Source organism: Drosophila sechellia, chromosome X (assembly GCF_004382195.2).
Source record: "Drosophila sechellia strain sech25 chromosome X, ASM438219v1, whole genome shotgun sequence".
NCBI classification, from domain to species: Eukaryota; Metazoa; Arthropoda; class Insecta; order Diptera; family Drosophilidae; genus Drosophila; species Drosophila sechellia.
Genome location: NC_045954.1, coordinates 15,373,099 through 15,395,529, shown reverse-complemented (window position 1 = coordinate 15,395,529; position 22,431 = coordinate 15,373,099). Strand labels below are relative to the sequence as shown.

At 42.8% G+C, this 22,431-nt stretch overlaps 2 protein-coding genes across 2 annotated transcripts; one reads left to right on the top strand and one right to left on the bottom strand.

Annotated features, from left to right (window-relative positions):
- Positions 1-118: 118 nt before the first annotated feature.
- Positions 119-2,452, bottom strand: LOC6620480 (adenosylhomocysteinase). Its single transcript, XM_002044653.2, has 3 exons — positions 2,302-2,452; positions 1,859-2,049; positions 119-1,373 (listed from the first exon to the last, which is right to left on the bottom strand). Exons 1-3 carry the CDS (start codon positions 2,324-2,326, stop codon positions 291-293), a joined length of 1,299 nt encoding a protein of 432 aa, XP_002044689.1. The 5' UTR covers positions 2,327-2,452; the 3' UTR covers positions 119-290.
- A 405-nt stretch (positions 2,453-2,857) lies between these two features.
- On the top strand, positions 2,858-6,362 carry LOC6620485 (secretory carrier-associated membrane protein 1). The gene is made up of 5 exons (XM_002044652.2): positions 2,858-3,033; positions 3,221-3,448; positions 4,138-4,339; positions 4,686-4,815; positions 4,880-6,362. The coding sequence occupies exons 1-5, from the start codon at positions 2,971-2,973 to the stop codon at positions 5,286-5,288; spliced, it is 1,032 nt and encodes a 343-aa protein (XP_002044688.2). The 5' UTR covers positions 2,858-2,970; the 3' UTR covers positions 5,289-6,362.
- The last annotated feature ends 16,069 nt before the right edge of the window (positions 6,363-22,431 follow it).

The following is a 22,431-nucleotide window of genomic DNA, read 5'->3' as shown; positions in this document are numbered from 1 at the left end:
TAATATGTTTACAAAGTTGTATATTACACTAAAACCCATAAGTTTAATGCCGTACACATTCTATTTTTTCCAAACCAATATGCCCCGTCATGTGGAGGGGAAAGAAAAACATTGGAACTGTGTGGGGTTTTCTCTCGCTGAGAGGACGTGAGATGGGTTTTTATTGGAGCTGCTTAGGTGAATAGTGAAATGCGCAAACAATAGATAACTAGTGTGGGTCCGTCGTCTCCGGCGCCGCGTACCGATTCGGTTATGGATTCGGGTGTGGAACCGGTTGGCGAATCGGGTGCTCAGTACCGGTAATGGTCAGGCTTGAAGGGACCGGTCTGCGAGACGCCCAGGTAGGTGGCCTGCTTCTCCGTCAGCTTGGTCAGCTTCACGCCCAGCTTCTCCAGATGGAGACTGGCCACCTCCTCGTCGAGGATCTTGGGGAGGACGTGCACGCCGACGGCGTACTTGTCGGACTTGGTCCACAGCTCGATCTGGGCGAGCACCTGGTTGGTGAAGGAGTTGGACATCACGAAGCTGGGATGGCCGTGGGCACAGCCCAAGTTCACCAGACGACCCTCGGCCAGCAGGATGATGTGCTTGCCACTCTGCATGGTGTACCGATCCACCTGAGGCTTCACGTTCACCTTCTCTTTGGCATTGGCGTTTAGCCAGTCCACGTCGATCTCGATGTCGAAGTGCCCGATGTTGCACACGATGGCATCGTCGGGCATTTGTTGCAAGTGCACGCTGGTGATGATGTCCCGGCAGCCGGTTGTGGTCACAAAGATGGAAGCCTCCTTACTGGCCTCCTCCATGGTGGTCACCTCATAGCCCTCCATCGCCGCCTGCAGGGCGTTGATGGGATCGACCTCGGTGACGATCACCCGACCACCGAATCCCTTCAGCGCCTGGGCACAGCCCTTGCCCACATCGCCGTATCCGGCCACGCAGCATACCTTGCCGGCGATCATCACGTCTGTGGCCCGCTTGATGCCATCGATCAGCGACTCGCGGCAGCCATACAGATTGTCAAACTTGCTCTTGGTCACCGAATCGTTGACATTGATGGCCGGTACGCCAAGACGACCCTCCTTGAACATCTTGTACAGGTTGTGGACACCGGTGGTCGTCTCCTCGCTAAGGCCCTTGATGTTCTTCAGATACTCGGGGAACTTTTCGTGCACCAGGTTGGTCAGATCGCCGCCATCGTCCAGGATCATGTTCAGAGGCTGGCCGTCGGGGAAGACCAGGGTCTGCTCGATGCACCACATGTACTCCTCATCGGTTTCACCCTTCCAGGCGTACACGGGCACGCCGGTGGCAGCGATGGCCGCGGCAGCGTTATCCTGGGTGCTGAAGATGTTGCAGCTGGACCATTGGACCTGGGGAAAGAATGGAAATGTAGTTCAATGCGTTGAACTTGAGATGTGGATTCTAAATTCTATAGATATTTGCAAACTGATTGATTAATATTTAAAGAAAGGCTTTCAGCATTTTGGCACCAAATAGTTGCCATGTGCGAGGATTGAAAAGCAGATGGTGCTGCGTCAGAGGAAGTAACAATCTGGAGGTCTTATCTTGGGCGCCTTGAACTTGCCCCCCTGTTAAACGAAAGTTTTGTTATTCAAATTGGTGCGTAAACAAAAGGTGATAAGGGACCAGCCCTTGGACAATGCTTGAAGATACCTATCTTTCTACATGATTTCCAAATTCCTCACGGAATTTTGGTCGGATTAATGGTTTTTGAAATGGTTTTTCGTATAGAAATGATGCTATCCCGACTGTTCAGTCCCCTACAGTTGGGCATACATTTCGAATGATACGATGCGTATAATCTGTTAGAGCGCCAAAGAGGCAGTGAACCCACCTGAGCGCCCAGTTCGACGAGGGTCTCGATGAGCACGGCGGTCTGGACGGTCATGTGCAGGCAGCCGGTGATGCGGGCGCCCTTTAGGGGCTTAGATGGGCCGTACTTCTTCCTGCAGGCCATCAGGCCGGGCATCTCGTTCTCCGCAATGATGATCGCCTTGCGTCCCCATTCCGCCAGACTGATATCGGCTGTCGATTGGGAAAATAAAAGGGAGACAGAGTCAGATAAGCAGGCACTGCTGATTTATACACCATACGGTACGAATTTCAACGTTTTTTGTCCCGGCAACAACGTGCTCTCCTCTGTTTTGCCTCTTCTTTAACCTCAGAAACATGTGCTCATGAATGGATGCAATTCACCCGCACATGTCGCCTGTTGCCGGCCGGAGATTCGATTCGAGAGTTTGCCATCCATTTGGGTTTATTTATAACACAACTCACCGACTTTGTAGTTGGGCTTCGACATTCTTGCAAGGATTGGATGTTGGACTTGGACGCGGAGCAAACAGAATCGCACACAACCGAATTGGAGACGCGGGCAGCGGTAAATGAATCGAATCGCAACCCAAAACACTAGAATTCCAATTGCGGAATGGCGGCACCAGGGATGGGAACTAGTTCCACACAGCTGGTTCAGCTGGAGCAGTTCCGATTGGCACGATTATTGCAATTTAAATTTGAAAATCATATGATAATAGCTGGTTTACATCCAATTGTATATATAATCTTTAGTTTTTTTTTCTGTCATTCTTATTACTATTATTATTATTATTATTAATGTATTAATATGTCCTTAAATAATCAGACCATGGTATACCAGTTATTTATATTTTCTAAAATTGTAGATTAATGTTAAGTGTGTTAAATAATAAGTTTCTCTGACAATATTAATTTAATTTGTAATCCAAATAACATTAATTGTTTAAAGTAATTCTTCCGATAGCTGACGCCCACACGATTGCCAACGAAAGTTTATCGATGCTGAGCCATCACTAAAACCGACATCGATAACTGAGCAGAGTCTTAGGGAAAATATACACAGCGAAAAGCAAAGTGCGAGTCAGTGCGTTTTCCTGGTCATCGAACAGCCGTATCCAAAGTAGAATTCCCATGTCCGGCTCCGGTCTCGACGAAAATCCCTTCGGGGAGCCCAATCTGGACAATCCGTTTGCGGTGAGGCGATAGAAGAGCGTGGAGAGAGAGCGCGGAAGCCGAAGAAAAAACCCATCGCACACACACGCATACGTACGCAAAGGAGGGGTGTTGGTGTGCGTGCCTGCGAGTGTGTGTGTTGGGTGCATTCGTCACATATGTTGAATGAATTGGTTTCTGATTGGGATTTCCCGGTTTTCGCCCGCAGGACCCCGCCATCCAGCAGGCACGACGACTCCAGAGCGGCGCCGCCCTTGTCTCTCTTGAGGATTACAATCCGTTCGAGGAGCAGGCCAAGCCGCAGCTGCAGATCAACTCAACGAACACGGCGGCGGTGGTCCAGCCGCTGTCCCAGAACATTCCGCCCCCGCAGACCAGTTCCCTGGGCGCCTCGGCGCCTAGCACCAGCATACAGATCACCTCGGAGGAGCTGCAGGTAACCCACTTGGCCGCTCGTCTCGCGTTACCGCCCACACAACAGTGAGCACTCTGCGTTGTTCCGTGCCGGCATGGCCACATCCGCATTACTCTAAAAACCACATCTCATACAGGCTGTACATCCAACACTCAGAAACAGTCGAAATGGACCACACCACCCACCCACATTAAAAGCTTGCCCTAAAAGTCTGCACAGTAAACTTTGCTAGAGTGCCGGATTAGGGCAGGCATATCACATTTTAGTCTCCATCAAAGATAACCGTGCTTATCTCGATCTGCCAACGATGTATCCGCTTTGGAGCATTTATCTGGCTGAGACTAGAAGCGACTGGTCGAGTTTTCACTGTACAAACTGCGGTTTCTCTTGATTTACTTGGCTTCTTCGGCCCTACACAAAAATTCAAGAAATACTAGTTACTAGACCTAAATACACATGATTTGGAGACCTTAGTTTTCACTTTAATTTTGTACAGAATCAGATGTTAGATTTAGTATATAGATAGGCCAAATGCCTGAGTTTAAGATACAAGTTTAACTATTGCAAGATTAGGATTGAATTTCGCCTATGTTTTTCCAAAGATGTAAGGGAATGAGATTTAAAGTATTTACCATATACAGCCAATTTACTAAGTCGTACAAAATGTATTTTAAAACCGTCGATAATCGTATGATTTTCATTATATCTAGCGCCGGCAGGAGGAGTTGGATCGCAAGGCCGCTGAGCTGGACCGCCGCGAGCAGCAGCTGCAGGGCAATGTGCCGCAGCTGAACAACTGGCCACCGCTGCCGGATAACTTCTGTGTTAAGCCGTGCTTCTACCAGGACTTCGAGGTGGAGATACCGCCCGAGTTCCAGAAACTGGTCAAGCGATTGTACTACATTTGGATTTGTGAGTATTTGTTCTTTATGGCTGTGTTTTCTACATGTTTTCGCTGATAAGCGGTGCCATAGGTTGTGGGATTAGTCATCGCGTGTCGTTCACAGGCCGATGCCATGATTAATATAGATAGATATAGCTGAATGGCTAATGTTCTTGGATGTGTGCGTGCCTTTGTGCAGAATATGCTTGCAAAGAGGGGAGCATGCAATTTGTTTGATTTACATGTTATCACTATTAAGATAGTTTTTAAATGCATTTCTAGCATTATTTATTGCATGCATACTATATAGTATATAGTATATGCCTTCCCCTTATGCTGATTGTATGTGCCTATTTTGAATACTTTCTCCGACAGTTTACACCATGACGTTGTTGGCCAACGTGATAGGCGGTCTAATTTTGCTGTTCCACGCTGGCGAATTCGAGACCTTCTTCCTGGCCATCTTCTACACGATGCTCTTCTCGCCCGCCTCCTATGTCTGCTGGTGAGTTTGTGCCTGGAAGCTTCTTAAAACATCAATAATATGATGATGTGTGATTTCTTTTCAGGTTCCGACCGGCGTACAAGGCATTCCGCAACGATTCGAGCTTCAACTTCATGGTCTTCTTCTTTATCTACTTCTTTCAAACGCTGTACTCCATTGTGCAGGCGGTGGGCTTCAACCAGATGGGCTACTGTGGCTTTATTACGGCCATCAAGCAGTTCGATGGCAAAGCGTCGGGTATTATCGTCGGCATTCTGCTGCTGAACGTGGCATTCTGTTTCACAGCGGTGGCCGTGGCCAATGTGCTGATGATCACCAAGATTCACTCGATCTACCGCAGCACAGGGGCCAGTATGGCCAAGGCCCAGGCGGAGTTCACCACCGAGTTTCTGCGCAACCAGCACGTCCAGGAGGCAGCCTCCTCGGCCGTTAATACGGCCATCAATTCGCAGTTTAACAACAGCAGGTACTAAGGCACACTCTGCTTTCCGGGGATCTGATCAAATCAAAAGGAGAATCAATCAATCAACCACGAACTCAAGTAGCACTCATCCTGCTAAACTGGGACAGACAAAGATGATGATAGCCGCGCCAGAGAGAGGGAGATGGAGAAGGAACACTTGATAAACATTGAAATAGCTTAACAAGAAATAAAAGTAAAGAAAACATGAAACTAAAGCTAGCATTGGAGCATGGAACTAATAACTATTTGCTTTTGTGCATAAACAATTCCTAGAAAGCCGTCGTCTTTATTACAAATAATTACTGTAATGATAACACAGAAACAACACACAATGCATTAACAATATTTATAAACGGAGCAAAACCGAACTTGGAACTAAACTGAATGTAAAAAAAAAAACAAACAAACAAAAAGGAGATATGAAAAACAAAAGGAAAACTAAAGCGGCCCACGATGCCTTCGACACACAGCTGCAGCGGATCAAGTGGACAGGACATCTTAATCGCACGATTATGCCTCCAAATACGAGTATCTAGACTAAATTAGTGTGTGTGTGTCTGTCCTCTGGATTAATTCGATTCTGATACTAACCCAGATTAATCAGGCGAAGGGATGACACTGATGACGATGATGCTGCTGCTGCTGCTGATGATGATGATGTTTTCTAGTTCTTTAAGTCATTAAAACGATATAGGAATATCCCCACTCCTTCGCACACGCAACACACACACCCACACCCACACACACATACATATATACGATCTTATATATATAACAAACATAATATAAATAATATATTTAACGCTTACATTATAGAACTTTATCTCTCGTCGCCTCGACCAGAGACAACAAGAAAGCGAAATTCATTTTTCATCCAAGCTGTGCTCCACCGCCTCCTGCTCCACTGTCCCCGTGTCCAACCCACCCCCCTCCCCCCTGTTCCATGTAGCGACCCCCTTTTTCCGCCGTAACTGTCCTGCACTCACATAAAATGTCGTGTTTTTTTGTAATCGTAATTGTTATATATTATCTATTATCTATGTACATGAAGACAGCATATAAAATATATTGATTCACTTAAGTATTCACATTTTTTAGATACATTTTGTTCGTTTCTGTTTTGCTTGCAAGTCAAACTTATTATGTTACGACCTATTTAAAACTGAATTCAGAATAGCTAATGAAATTCAAGCAAAATTTATGATAAATTCCAAAATAAATATAAAATACTTATAGATGTAAAATAAGCATTGATTTTGAATTGATGGTATTAAAGGGGTATAAAGACTTTTGAGAAATCCACATTAATTCTCTGCAAATTCCAGCCTTGAAACGCAATAATCAGGCTTAAATTCAAGGTTTATTACTGCTGGTTATCTGAATGGAACTGCCAACAGTGCTTGTGTGTTTATATTAGTCAGTTTGCTTATAGATTCTAATCTAGAGTTTGCTTTGTATAAATAAATTCCAATAAAATTGGAAGCCCCACAAAATGACTGGCAACTAGTTCGGATTACCGCCTTAATAGTCTCTTAATTAAGAGGAAGTGTATAATGCCATTTAAAACTGGGCACGAAGACCTTTGATTTCGAGAACTCATTCGAAGGAAAATCAATTAGAAAGAAGAAAAGTTTACGTAAGCCAGTCGGTAATTAAGACGATTGAACATGGTCGAAGAGTGTTCCGGGAAATGCATAGTTACTGCACCCACGTCGCATTAGGGCAATGCACGCCCACATCTTGTAAGGGCATCTCGGATTGATTTGGGGGAGCAGGGAATCGGATTTGGTATGCCCATAAGTGTGATGTTTGTCAACGAAAGATGCAAATTTTATTTGGCAAATGTGGAATTAAATCAACAACGGGTCACACACTCAGCCATGAAATATGTGTGCTAGGCAGTTACAGATAAACATACATATATGAATATATATATCTACTCGTGCAGATATACATATATGTATATATACTTATCGCCCCCTTCTAGTTTGGGCAAAAATTGCGCATACGCCACGTTGGGCGATTATTTGCAACGATTTGTTTGCCATTTTGCTGGCAATCGAGAGAGCCGCAGAGCAGTCTATGAATAGAATTGTAGAATCTCTTGGAACGGTTCGAATGGTGGGCAAACCCACTTTCGGGTGGCATTTTGTGGGCCTGTAGGGGCTGTAAAAAGCGAGCATGATGAGCAAATATGCTCGAGAGTGCTGCAGACACAGATACAGATGCAGATGCGGATGCACTGCATCGTTAGTGGCAAATCCTTTTTGGCACACTTCAGTCGAAAGCCTGCATCACTCACGTGTTGCAGCTGGATACTCAGCTATCCGCACATGACCACCAAAACCAACCATGCCCCAATCAACCACCACCTGGTCCAGCCCACGTGGGCGTTGAATTAACCCAAGTAAATGGTACATGCATGGGCGTCTGGGCGGGATCGGGTATCAGGTCTTGGGCCGGACGCTAATTGCTGACAACGATTTGCTATTGATTGCATTTTCACGTTGCTTGCGTGCCAAGAGCTCACGGAGCGAAGTCAAAGGACACGCTGTGACAAGGTAACCATATTGATTTTGTGTCGCGCCAAGAATACCCAAGTAGTGCCACGTAATGCAGCTGACTCTCTAGCCGAAACTTCATCCTGGTTATGGTGCCGAATGTTAGGGTTAAATCATTAATACTAACAAGAATCCTTTTTTGATTTTTAAAGATGGATCAAAAGTAATGATTGGAAGTTAGCTATGCATTCAAGCTCCTCTTCTCTAATATTCCATTAGTTAATTGTTAAAAAATTAAATAAAATATATATATTAAAAATAATAAATACGAAAGTAGCCCACAGCTGGTTGGCAGTCTATCTTTCCATGGATTGATTGCATTCGCTAAATGCGTTTTTGGTCAACTAATGATACATTCAGAATGAACTCTAATCCTTAACCCTTTCACTTTGCAAAGTAGCCACACAGTTTTCCCGTATCATTTTCCGCTCGAGTGATAAACGCTTTCCGCTCGCTTGTCAGTCGCCAGCTTAGGAATCACTTAAATTATATTTTCCTCGCCCGCCGGCAGCTAAACGCTCGCCCCGCAAGCGGTCCTGCGACAAATTAGGCATCCACTGTGGGTGGCACGGCATGGTCATGGAGGATGGGGCATGGCGATTCGAGGGAATTCCTGGCCAATTTTTCACACTACGCGGAAGTATTATTTGGGTCACATTTCCTGCTGCTTTTAATTAAAATCTTCCTCCACTGGCGGAAGTACAAATTTCTTGCCGTTACAAAGCGAGCTGTGCGACGCTCCACGGGCGTGGGCCCAACACCAGGCGCGGTTGGATCCAAAGGGGGGAGGGGGGTAGGGAGGGGGCCAAGAGGTCCTTGCCAGATAGCGGGGTTGACTGGCTTAGTGACTTGGTCAGAGCTAAGTCGCAGCCGAAGGCGTTTGTCGACCCGGCAACCCGAACTTTATCCCGACACCGATGGTGGACCCGAGTCCACGGGAGTCGCCCACAACCTATTGCCCTTCATAATGCGACAGGGGCGTGGGCCGAAGGAGCGGGGCGGGGGCGGCCTTTCCCTTCACTGCTTGGCGAGGGGAAGGGGGATGGGGGGATGGGGGGATGGGGGCGGTGGTGGTGGTGGTGCAGATGATTTCAGCTGAGATTGAAGATAAAACACATGCGCTCATCACGTTTGCTGTTTGTGCCGTTTCTGTTTGTGCTCTCGTCGTGGTTCTACTGCTGCTGATGCTGCCTCTCGTCCTTAGCCCCCCACCCCGCACCACACCGCTCGCAGGACCTCCGCTCACAGACACACACACACACATGCTCGCTCACACACAGGGACACCGCAAGGCCGCACTCACACAGACGCCGACACAAAGCGCCGCACATGGCACTTGGCGCTTCCTTCGTCCCAGCACTGAGAAAAATAAATGGGGTACTTCACAAACTTAAGTAAGAAATTATTTTAAAATGTTAAGAGCTATATTAAAAAAAGGTAAATATAAATACATCAATTTATAATATATTTCAAATCACATTTAAAAGTCCATGTACTTATGTTAAATTCAAAGATCAGAGAATTCTTGATTCTAAAACAGCATGAATGCATTTTTAAAGCATTTATGTGCAAGAATTATTGTTGGCAAATTTAAAATACATATTTTTTTAAATAAATTGGTTATTGATACACAATAATTAAATGTTAAGAGCATATCTCACATGCTTTTTGTTTTTAAAGTAACTTAATATAGAAGCTGGCATATTTTTAAATTATCGATAAAAAATCTACACAAATATTTCGAATTTATAATTACGATACAAATTAATCATTTACAATCAATATAATATTATATATGTATGATCACATACCACAATATCAGTTACATTATTCTTCCGTAATGTTGTTAGCTAAAGGTGTCCAAATTGTTCTCAGTGCACCATTTCTGTTTCTATCTGTGGTGCTGGCTGGTCTGGTGCTGTTCTCCTTGCTCTTGTTGTTCTTGTTGTTCTTGCTGTGGAGCTGTGGAGCTGTGGGGTCTTCTGTTGGCTTTGTCCCAGCTGGGAAATGCGCATCGCCCGCGGCAGACAAATATTTTTTTATCTTTATTCAATTCAATTCCACCAGCGAGCACTTCGGTGTTTCTTTGGCCCGTCCTCGGATATGATTCTCTTATTGTCTTAATTGGAAATCCCGACCAGTTTCATCTGCCAAATGGAGCTGGGAGCAGCCGGCTGCCCGATGCCTGCAACTTTAATGTACCATGCAGGTGGGTGGGCGGCATGGAAAGTTCCATGTCCCCATGTCCCCGCGGAGTTGACATTTCGTCGACCATTTTCATAAAACTATTTTCAGTTGCGGAAAACTTAGTGGGAAATGTACTTTAAATACACATTAGTTTTAGATATAGATGGCAAATGATTTCATTTATACCAGATTGTTCAAAAGTTACTAAATCATTTACAACTGACAGAATAACAGACTTAGTAGTTGTTAAATAAAAATTGAGTTGTTTTCAACAAAACGTTTTCTAAATCATAAATTTATGTGCTTTAAGCATTGCATACTCAGTGTTTATGTTTTTAGAAGCTTTCCATTTATATTCTTTTATTTTTTAATTTATTTTTTATTTTATTTTAGAAGAATTTAGGCTTAGATTTTCTAAACTAGCTAGATTTTGGTAAAATAATTTACTATAAAATCTTTACTTTTAACACAGGGTAGTGTGAATTAATACAATAATATATTCTTCCGACAATTCCTTTTTTACAATTAAGCAATTTGACAACATTTAAACGTATTTCTGAAATTATTTTCCTTTTTTTCAATTCCAAATTATCTTACATAATTGGCGCAGATTTTTAACTTTTTATTATATATTTATATTTATTTTAATAATTGCTAATGTCACTTGATTTAAATCAATTTGCTTCTATAACACGCCTAATCTGTGATTCCCTCCCAAAAAAAAAAAACCCGGACACTACTGCTCCATTTCCCAGCGGGCTGTTCCGCCTGAGGAGCAGTAGTAGTGTCCTTTCGGCTCGCATTTGGGCTCGGCACTCGTTTTTGGCCCGCCTCGGTTTCGGCTTGGCTTGGCTTGGCTTGGTTCGGTTCACTTCGTTGGGTTTCGCTTCGCCTGGAGTCCTGTGCCCATGCTGATGGTGCTGCTCCTGCTCCTGCTCCTGCTCCTCCTTTAGCTCCTGCTGATGCTGGGCTTTCCTCAATGAACATGTGAGTGCGCGGGGGGTGCAAGGATGTGCGGCAGGCGGCGATGCGGAGGCGAGAGGGCCGAGCTTTGGGCCTGGCTACAAACATTATTTTGTAACAGTCGCGCATATCCTTAAGCGAGAGAATCACCTGCCCCTCCCCTCCTCCTTAGCAGCCCAACCGCCAGGATGCCGATCATCCCCCCGCTCATCCATCCAAAAGGACTCTCGGTTGTTTGGGGGGCATTCGGCGGGGCCTTCGGGCCTTGGGGGCTTCGTGTCGGCTCGTTACCGCTCGGCTCTGATAAGCTTTGGTCCTGGCCCAGTCGTCCTGGCCGTGGTCCTGCTCCTGCTCAGTGCCAAACTGTCAATCGTGTAGTGCGGTCATGTGGTGCGGAGCCAGCGTGCGCTCGCCTCCCATCATCATCGCCCTCTGAGTGGTCCTTCAGTCCTCTTCAGTCGTGCCACAGCCACAGCCAAAAGTCCACAACCAAAACCAACTCGAAACCGATTCCAAATCCGAAACTGAATCTGCATGTGATTCTGAATTAGTATCTGAGTCCGCAACGAACACTCTGGCAAGCGGAATCGCCCTCGACAAATATTTTTTGTTCTTGTTCCCCGAATTCCATTGCAACATTTAGCCAGCAGCTAAAACAAAGTAAATAAGCGCAAGAAAAATATAATAAGCAAAGTGCTCAAGTGCCAAAAAAAATAAATAAGAAAATAATAATAAAAATTGCAAGAAAGAAAGAAGAAAATTAAACCGGAACCTTTCCAGCTAAGCTGAAGAAAATATATATTAATATAAATGTGCCTGCGACAAAAAAAGAAGGAAAAATGCCAAGAGGGATAAATATGCTACGTGCAATTGTTAATTTTTTTGAGATTTTTTGTTCTTGTGCGGTTTGAACACGAGTGCGAACAGAACAACCACAACCCAATATACATATATATATAAAAATATATATAATATTCAACAACAACAACAACAGCATCGACAACAACCACAACAAAAGGATGAAGGACTGCTGCAAATGAGCGTGAAATGTGACCAACAACAGCAGGATATGTAACTAAACCAACATTTTGTATATGTTTGCATGGCTTTCGAATTTGTTTCCAGGGTATTTTCCAGTCTGTTCCTCATGCTCATACCACTTGCCAAGTGTGAAACCATTCGGTACTTGGTCCTAATCCAATTTGTGACCCAACAACTCGAGTCGAGTCAACTTTTCCATGTGTGCCAGTGTGTTTTTTTCTGTGCCAATTAGTTGACAGATTACGCAAAACTAATGCCAACATTTAATTTCTGGCCGCATTTTAGCATTTTTATTCATATAATTTATATAACACCGATATCCCCCGCGTCCCAATCTCTGCCAGAAACCCCGAAGAACAGTCCCACATCCGAATTCATCTAATGAAGTTGTGTGTGGCGGTTGGGCGGCGGTGGGATTCCAAAAAAAAATTACTCAATCGCCTTTGGTGTGTGTGCTAGTGTGTGTGTGTGTGTGCTAGTGTCCCTGTCTGTGTGACAGTGGTCCTTGTAGTCCTTGTGCCACCCTCGATTTAGGCCTTTTTGGCACTGCCGCCTCTTGTCTGCGCCTTGTTATTTTTACAGCTCCTTGAGCCACTGACCAAATTTTCCTTTTGCTTTCCTCTTTTTTTTTTCTTCGGCTGTAATTTCTTTTTTTTTTTTTTTTTTGGGGGGGGTGTGTGGGCTGGTCCTCAAAACTCTATTAGCTCCATTATTAATAAAGTTTTCCCTTTTCAGTCCGGGATCCTAATGATATTTTCTTGTATGGGCATTCTCAAAGTCGGCGAAGGCGAAGGGGTGTGGGAATTTTGATGAGGGGTTGTTGGCTTGAAAATTGAGTGATTATGGTTGTTGTGTCGGAATGCGGGCAATAATTTTGCGTATTTCACTGGCCCTCATGTGTGTGCCTTTGTTGCGTTTGGAAAATCATAAGCTTTTTTGGGAAACAGCTTTAACCTTCTGGATTTCTGGATGAGAGGCATTAAAGGTTGAAAAATATGCGATGATTTTTAGTTCATATTTATTCGATTTGAAAGTAGGAAAAAGCCATACAAAATGCAGTTGCTCGCTTTTAAAAGGTATAAATGTATTGATTTTTAGGAATTTAATTGTAAAAACAAAATGCCATAGCATTTTTACATTCCAACATGCTTTATCATAAGCTATATCTTTTATTAAATTATCTTCTTATCTTCTTTAAATTATATATTTATAATTTTTATAATTTTTTTAATTATATATAATAAATATATTTAAAGCTATTTCATAGAATATTCTTCTTAATAACCATTTAATTAAATTTATCAGTTACTGACTAGCTTCTTAATTTCAATTAAATCGAAAAAAACAACGAAATATTTAATTATAGTATTAATGGAATTATTAAATTAAAATAAATACTTGTTTGGCAATTACCACTTCTTCATAATTAATTAGTCAAAGGCATTGACTAATTATGGTTTTAAATTGAAATTCTGTGGATTTATTTGTTCGCAATTTCCTGCTAATTGGTGTTTGGATCCCAAAATGCAATTCAAGGCTTTTTCCCGACCATTTTCCAGTGAATTTGTCCATATTTGTGGCACTAATGATGCGGTTAAGCTAGGCATTCAATACTTCTTGGAATCTTTAATTAGCGATTGCAGCCGAAAGATTATACCAATTCTCCGTGGGTTGTCAAGTTTACAATGCAATGGTATTTTGCATTTTAATTAATTTGATATACGATTCCGGTTTTAATTTAATAACCACATCGCTGTACATTTCGGCGTCGCAAAGCGACCGGAATGCAAAGTGCGCTTGTTGCAAGCAACATTTTGCCATTTGTCGCTCGTCGAATATAAATTTGCCTGTCTCAGCAGCACACACACGCACAGTGCTGGCCAAAATAGTAGGAGCGATATGTATTATACTTTATTTGCAAAGTTAGCCAAGTTTATTTTATATAAATATGCTTACTAATGACAGAACTAAATGGGTTTTAGCAACTTTAATTTAACAAATAACTTTTGGCACAGCATCCATTTGAAAGTAAGTTTGAGAAGTAACCAAAGACATAAATCATGCAAATTTAATGTACTTTCCAACTGATAAATCACTTTTATAAAATAAAATGTACTCACTTAGCAGAAGGAATTTACTTGATACCGGAATCAAATAAATCAGCGTGAAAAGAACAAGTTATGCCTTCGCACGACAAAATTTATTTAGTTTACTTCTAAGAAGTAAACTAAACAAGTTAAAGCTTTGCAGACGACACAGTTCACTTCCCTAGTGGTCACTATCGCATTGACCAGTGCTTTACGCATTCGATGGACGTGGGGAATCCCCCATTGACGGCACTGTCTTACTGACGTTACCCATACGCCGTGTATGCCCGCCTGAAAATGTTGGCTTGCCTGCTTGTTTGTTTGTTTGCTAGCCGCTGGTCGTTTTGTGACTTTGATGACCGGATAGCTGGATGGCTGGTTGGCTGGATGGACAGAGGGTTTGGCTTTTGCGAGGATCTGGGTTTTTCTTTTTTTGATTTTGATTTTTTGCCCAGATTGGCAGCTGATTTTGCTGTTGATGCTATTTTCGCTCGGAGCTGTGAATGAATGTCATAATCGATAATTTAATGTGCAAAGTGGCTGCTTTTATTTTTGGTCCTGTGTGTGCTTATACTTTCCTTTTTATTTCTGTTTCCCTAGCCAACTTTATTTATATTTTTTTTTCACCACTTTGCTTTTCTCTTTCGACTGGCCGAGCCATAAACGTGTTTAATTAATGGCAATGACACAAGCACTTGCACACTCAAAAACACACACACATAATCCTGGCAGATTAAGGATAAGAAAGAGAGGAAGAAAAGAGTGACTGGATAAGGAGGAGGGGCGGGCAGGGGATAGAGAACGAGAGAATAAAATGACACTCGGCCAGTCACATTCGAAATGTGTTCACAAAATAAACACTGAAGCAGAAGCGGCAAAAGTAAGACACACACACACTCGCATTCGCATTCGCAGGATGCTTGAGAAGATGATGAAGAAGTAGAAAAATAAGAATAAGAATAAGAATAAGTGAAAGCGGGGAGAGAAAGCGCGGAGAAAGCGACACGGTGAGAGCGAGAAAACATCAGAAGAAAAATGCCAAAGATGCCGACTATGAGGAAGGACAATGGCAAGCAGACGACATCTTTGCTAGTAAGTGTGAATGTATCTGTGTAAAGGACGCTCTCCCTGCCTTCACATGTGTGCGTGTGTAGGTAGTGTGTGTGTGTGTGTGACAGCAATAATAATAAAACCCTAGAAGACCATGTGTGCGCGTCTCTTGGTCTCTCTTTATGCGAAATGCCAAGAAATGAAGTGCTTCTCCCCCACACAAGCACACAACGCACACATACAACTGTAACTGTAACTGTGTGCGTGCCCATGTGTGTGTGTGTGTGAGTGAGTGAGCCCTACAATTACATAATATGGTACGCGCATAAGACGAAAAGTATTGTTAAAGCCCTTTTTGATTTCATCGTGCATTCGCAGCTGGCATGAAAAACTATGCCATGCCGGGCGGAGATTTCCCTCTTTATTGATTGAATGGCACTCGCCCAAAAAGGAGGCGCGCTGGCAAAGGGGGCGTGGTGGGCGGAGAGAACGAGAGTTGGAAGGGCGCCGGGGTCTGGGTGGCATTTCCGGCTTGAGCCCCAAAGTGAAAGTGAACTGAATTTGAGCTCAGCTCCTTAACACGTCCTTACTTTGTTCGTTGGTGTACGCTCAACTTAAATGCATTTGTGCACAGGGAGAAAAGCTTTTATGTATATCTAAATAGATGAATATATTAAATTAAGTTTGTAGTTCATATAAAAGGAGACTAAAAGAACATTAGAACTAAAGAACTAAAAGAACTAAAAGAACATTTTGATAAATGTTAAATTTGATTGCCATAAAATTTAAATAACTTGGAACTATCAAACTTTAACTAAGCTTTTTTTTACTCTGTCAGTGACTGTGTGTTTGTGTTTGTGTCTCTGTGTGTGTGTGTCCGCTGTGGCTGTGTGTGTTTGCCCTACTGCCCTAATGAAATTACAGAGTCCAACGATGAGCTGCCAACGCAGAGAATGCACTCAGGGCACACCAATACACGCTTAGTTATATACATATATATATAACCAAGGAGCGACTGCATTGCTGCATTGTAACCCTGTCACTCACACACACTCGCACACTCGAACACTCGCACACTCGCACACTCGCACACTCGCACACACGCACACTAAGAACTCACCGACACCGATAGTGTGTGCTTTTTCATAAATTGCATTTAGTTGGCCAAGTTTTTTGTTACTTTTCAGTTGATTTGATTTTATGGTCTGCCAGGATCTGTGTCCTCGTGCGAACGAGTCGGGTGTGCGGACTCCAGGGTCCGGAGCTCCGGACAAATGTGTCCGTAATGGATGCCAAGTTGAAAAAGGTTTTTATAGAGATTAATTATAAATGTTATTACGCTGCCGAGAATGTAAAGCAGCCCGCCGGGGATGTGTGAAAAAGCGACGAGATTTGATCGTTCTCGAAAAGAGTTGAGCATTGCATGTTTTCACAATGCGCTTTTGTGCGAATAATAGCCAAGTTGATGGATGGGGGCAAATAGTAGATGTAGTAATCACTAAGATAGATAAATGCGCTTAAATTAATTCCCTTCTGCAAGTGCAGAAAAAGCATATAAGGTTTAATTACGCTTTTGTCTTCCATTGAAGCTCCCTGTTTGATTACTCTTCCAGATATTTCAAGTATGATAACCAAGTATAATAGTGCTATAATAGGTTTAAGTGTTCCTAAAAAATTGTTGAATTTCTCGAATATCTGCTACATATCAGACCTTTAACAAGCACTTTCCATCCCCCAAAATCAGCCACTTTAGATTTGGCTCCACTTCTTTTACCCATTTACTTGAATTTTACCTTCCCCATTTAATTTTTTTTTTGTTTTTTTGGCTGGCTTGGGCGTCTGTCTGTTTACCTTAACTTTCGATTACCCGTGAAGCCAAATACCGAGAACCATAAAAATCGTTGTTACCTTCGTTAAGCAGCAAGGCAGGCGTCTTCATTTGGTCCTGCTCTCTTGGCCCTCTCGTCCTTTGGATCCTTCTGGCTGGCTGGGGTGACTTGGTGATTGGGTGACTGCCTGGCTGGTTGACTGGCTGTCTGGCCGAGTGGGTGTGGACTGACTTCTGGCCAGCATTTCCGCACTTCCGCATTTCGTGAGCTGTCCTCTGAAGAAGCGGCAACTAACTCATTTGCCAGCCGGCTTTATCGCCGCATCTTGGCAACTGCGCGTGGTACGTGCCTATTAGCCGGAACGTGTTCCATTCGCAGGCGGCTTGGCCGTGTAACAGACACTCCTTACCATTAATTTCCATTTTGATTGGGTTCGCCACACACACTCATCCACTCCGTCCCTTTGTATCTATCTCACATCTTTTTGATATCTTTTTGTTTCATCTCGGACGGCGAATCAATCAAACATAATTTACTGCGCTATGCAAAACTGAATCCTGATGGTTTCTTCATTTTTATTTTTCCCGGCACACTTTTTATTTAATTATGCTGCCGCCGAGAAATTGATTGTATGCCTCAGTTGGCCGAGCTGCAATCAATCACGGGATTCGTCTTAAAAGGGTTACGGATCCCGGCAAAAAACATTTCCGTCTCGGGTCGAGGGCTATAATAAGATCACCCATTCCCCGCCCAGAGTTTCCCTGTTCACTTGAATCAATATACATATATTCCTTCACATTGTGAGAAGTTATATGGCAAATTTATTGAATAGCTGACATTCTATTCGATTTCAAAGGTTACTTCTATACATTCTTGGGTCTCTAAGGAAACTTGTTCTCATTGAAATACAAGTCGCTGTACTATATCCCAATATTATCCTCCATATTTTTAGTTAATATAAAGCTAATATAAAATATATACAACATTTTGTGTAACACCCGGAAAAAACTTGAAAATGCGAATGGCATAATTTTGGGAAGCATCCATCAATTAGCTTCCGATGAAATATCATCTTTACACACATGTGTACCCATAATGTGGCCCACTCGTTGGATCTCGGTTGGGGGATTCCCCCATAGCCCCCAACCCCTCCCCACCCATCACCACTCCGAAGGGCAGCCAAATGACTGGAAGAAGCCTCTGTAAATGCACACTAGGGACTTTTTTGGTGGGCGTCCATGGAGGAGGCACACATGCGAACACCACCCACCGAAACCCACTGTGTTTTTCTTAATATACCCATTAGACGTAGAGTAAAAGGGTATACAAGATTCGTTCAGAAGTATGTAACAGGCGGAAGAAAGCGTTTCCGACTATATAAAGTATATATATCTTTGATCAGGATCAATAGCCGGATTCAATCTAGCGATGTCCGTTTATCCGTATGAACGTAGAGATCTCAGGAAATATAAAAGCTAGAAGATTGAGATTAAGCATAGAGATTCTAGAGACATAAGCCTATGTTGCCACGCCCACTCTAATGCCCACAAGCCGCACAAAACTGCCACGCTCATAGTTTTGAAAAAAGTGTTTATATTTTTCACATTTTGAGTAGTCTTGTAAATTTCTATCGACTTGCAAAAAAACCTTTTGCAAATTCGTGTCCCGCCGAACTGAGTAATGGGTATCTAATAGTCGTGGAACGCGGCTATAGCATGCTCTCTTGTTTTTTTTTTTGTGGAATGGGTATGGGGAGGATGGGGACTGTGTGTTTGGATGGCCTTTGCGTGTGTGCGGACATGAGGCATGTCAAATAGTTGTCAATTATTTTTATTACAATTTCCCCTTTTGTGTTTGCGCCTCGACTTGACTTGAGATGTCTTGTTCTCTGCGAAATCCCCCACAATGCTCCTTCAGTTTGCCCGGGCACCTTTTGGACGCACTTCGTCACGCCCCTGCACTGTGTTCTTTTATTTTACAAAAAATTCTCAAAAAAAAAGAAACGAAACTGAGAAAGAGCAATACGAGAAATGAACACATGTAAGCTTGTCTGTAGGATGCTTGTACACCGACAAAAATCAGTCGAAAAATAATGATCGATGGGCTTGAACAAGCTACTTAATCTTGGCTGGAACTCCTGTCGAGCTGGTGGAGAAACATAAAGAACTAGGTCAACTTTTAAGATACAATTTCATAATAAATTCATGAATAATATAAACATTTATCTGCAAATAAACATACAAGCAGTTAAGTAAAAACAAATAGTGGTTTTTACCATATAGATATATGATTTGTAAGCTGATATTTCTCAGTTTCTTTAAACGCGAATGTGACTCTAGCTTTTTCACTCCCCCTTTCTCGCAGTGTATGCATGCGTGTGCGTACTACACGTGTATGTGTTTTCGTGTCAGTGTGTTTAGCCTTTTTTAACGCATTTATTATTTCGACGAGCGTCTTTTGTTGATTGCCAGTGAGGACGGTGCGCGGCAATTCGCCTTTCATTCAACGCATTTCGTCCTTCGTCCTTCGCCGATGCTGGGGTTCAAGTGTAGGCTTAATTGGCATTCATTTGCCTTTCGCTGGGCTATGCTTTATGTGTGTGTGTGCCTGGGTGGTTCTGCTCACTGTGTGTGTGTGTGTGTGTGCGAGTATTTTATAATTTTTCCATTTCTCTCCTCGCTCATTGCATACACATTTCAGCTTCCTGCTGCGGCACTTTGCCATCTCTGTTGCTTTTTACGCTTTCATGCGCATTGTGCTCACTTTTCCTGTCATTCGCGTAATTGTGTGTGAGTGTGATTGCGTGTGGGTGTGCCTATACGCCTGTGTGTGTGTGTGCGTGCGCCATTTGATGGAAACAAGCTCAGCCAGCTGAGTCCTTCTTTTTCCTTGTAGAGCTGGTTACTGTTAGTCTCTTTAACTGCACCAGGAAAAATTAACATTTCATTATGACACTTGAGTGTTTTTCATCTAAACACTTATACATACTAATTGCAGTTGCTAACCCCACATTTAATAGCTGCTGAAATGATTCAATCGAAGGCAGTCATTAATCGGGCTTACCAGTTTGTAAGCATATGGATAATATGGAGTAGTAACTTTTAAGTTTAGTATTCATTAGCAAAGAAAAGTGCAGCCAAAATACGAAACCTAAACTTTGGCACTGAAACATTAAGTCAGCACTGTTTGTTCATTACAAAATGAATAGCTGATGCCGAGGAGCGGAACTTCTTATTTCTCCAAGTGTTGTGTCGCCAGCCTTAACAACAAATTCAAATCCAGCGGAAGTAATTTGACGCACAAGCGGGGGTCCTGACTGACTGACTGACTAACTGTGACCTGGCCACGCCCACCGTTCATCCTACCCCTCTCGCCGTTCATCATTTGAATTGGGATTGACAGGCGGAGGATGAGAAGGACGAGAATTGGTCCTGCGAACGAGGTGATGCCAATTATGTGTGTGCGTGCCGCTCTCTGTGGGTGCGAGAATATGCTCCTTACGAACACACACACATGCATCCTCAGCCCCTCCCCCCTTCATCGCGAAGCCAGATTTTATTTGCCTCAATTAAATATTTAAGCTAATTAGCTAACACTTCACGGCCAGACAAAAGTTGATTGATGCAAGGCGTTAAATAATTATGCTGCTTGTGCTTTCGGCGCCTTTTTCCCCGCCTCCCTTTTTTATGACTTAGCACTGCAATTAAGTGCAAAAGCATTAGGACGGGGCCAATCCAATTGGGGTTGTACGTCGGGGTGAATGAAAGTGAAACTTAAAATGAACTGAGAATGAAAACGAATATGGCGGACAGGAAATGGGTTTGAGTGAGTGTGTGTGTGTGCAAGTTAATTGAAAGTGACGGGCGGATGTTGGGATGCCATTGTGCGTTGAATTGGATTATCAAATTCTCAATGAAAAGACGGCAATCGAATCTGTAGCTGTCAATAACTTATTTATGCGATTGTTTTTGTTAGCCCAAAATATCGCCGAAAAATCAATTGGCTTTAAAATACATACATTTTGCTTTTTTGGGCTAAAGATAGACAGAACCATTTCTGGTATGCATATTTTATGGGCTACGTTTTCTATTTTTTGTTAACGTCCTTGATTTTTGCATTTTCCCCCACAATTCGTTACGTTTTCATTCTTTTTGGCATTTTGCACATGGCTCTGGAATATTTAATATAGCTGTTAAATAAATGAAATCCGTTTTTATGGGCTTTTGGCAGTCGCTTTTATTAAATTCAAAGGATTTTAATTGTATTTTATGTGTTGATAGCACACTTTCATTTTGATTAATACAATCTGATTCAGATGCGCAAACTAAACGATTGACTGAAAGTCATTTCGTTTTGTTGCAAAGTTAGCTTAAAATAAAAACTTTTGAAATTCGACACTTTGTTATGACTTTCCAACTATAAAGTAGAGTTTCAAGTTTAAATAGCTGCATTTGTAAGTAATTACTGGGAATCTTAAATGCAAGGTAAATGATTTAATAACAATTGTTTCTTAAACATAATATATTAACTTGCATTCTATGAATATTAATACTATTACATAGTTTAAGCACACATATATGTTGGCTATTCCTGTAAAATTTCCTTGTTTCGTTTGCTAAGTAATATTATTTTGGCCACGCTTTGAACTCAAATGAAGCCGACTGCAATTCCCTTTTGTAATTTATCGTTATCGAAGCGAAGTGTCCTGTGGGATTCTTTATTATACCGGCCTGTGCATTGTTAAGCCAATTCAGGCTAATCTACGCCCCTCTTCCCACTCCCTTTTTTTTGCCAGCTTTCGCCACCAAATTGCATTAAGTCGGCTGCGAACACGCGGCGTATGCGTAATACGGCACTACGATGCGATTGAGCAAAATTAAACGCCCGCCAACTGGCAGCCACCAACAGCATGGCCATTAATTTCCATTGCCGCTGCCATTAAAACGTTTTTCAATTTTTCAAACTCGCGGCAAGCAGCAGAAAAAGCAGTGGCAGGAAAAGCGGGAGCGACAGAAAAGTTCCGACATTGAAAAATTGTTGAGCCAGGCAGGCAGCAGGTCCTTGGTCCTTGGTCCTCGGTCCTCGGTCCTTGCCAGTCGACAAGCACATTTGGAGCAAGGCCTGTGGGCGCGGGTCCTTAAATCAGCACCACCCACTCGCCGACGACGCCGATAGGTAATTGCAGCGATTGCCACTATCGCCTATCGAACGATTTCAGCTGCAAAAGGCGTTAAATCGGTCCCATCCATTCCACAGTCGCTAGCGAATCTCTGGGCAATGGATTTAACCGCTCAGGATTGCTGATTGAACTAATTAATCACTTGCACTTGGGCTGAAACTTAGAATCTTAAGATGCCTCATTTAATTTTATAGAACTTACTTAGAATGAAAATTAATGATTTCTGAAGATTTGTTCTTACATGCGCCTTTTAGTT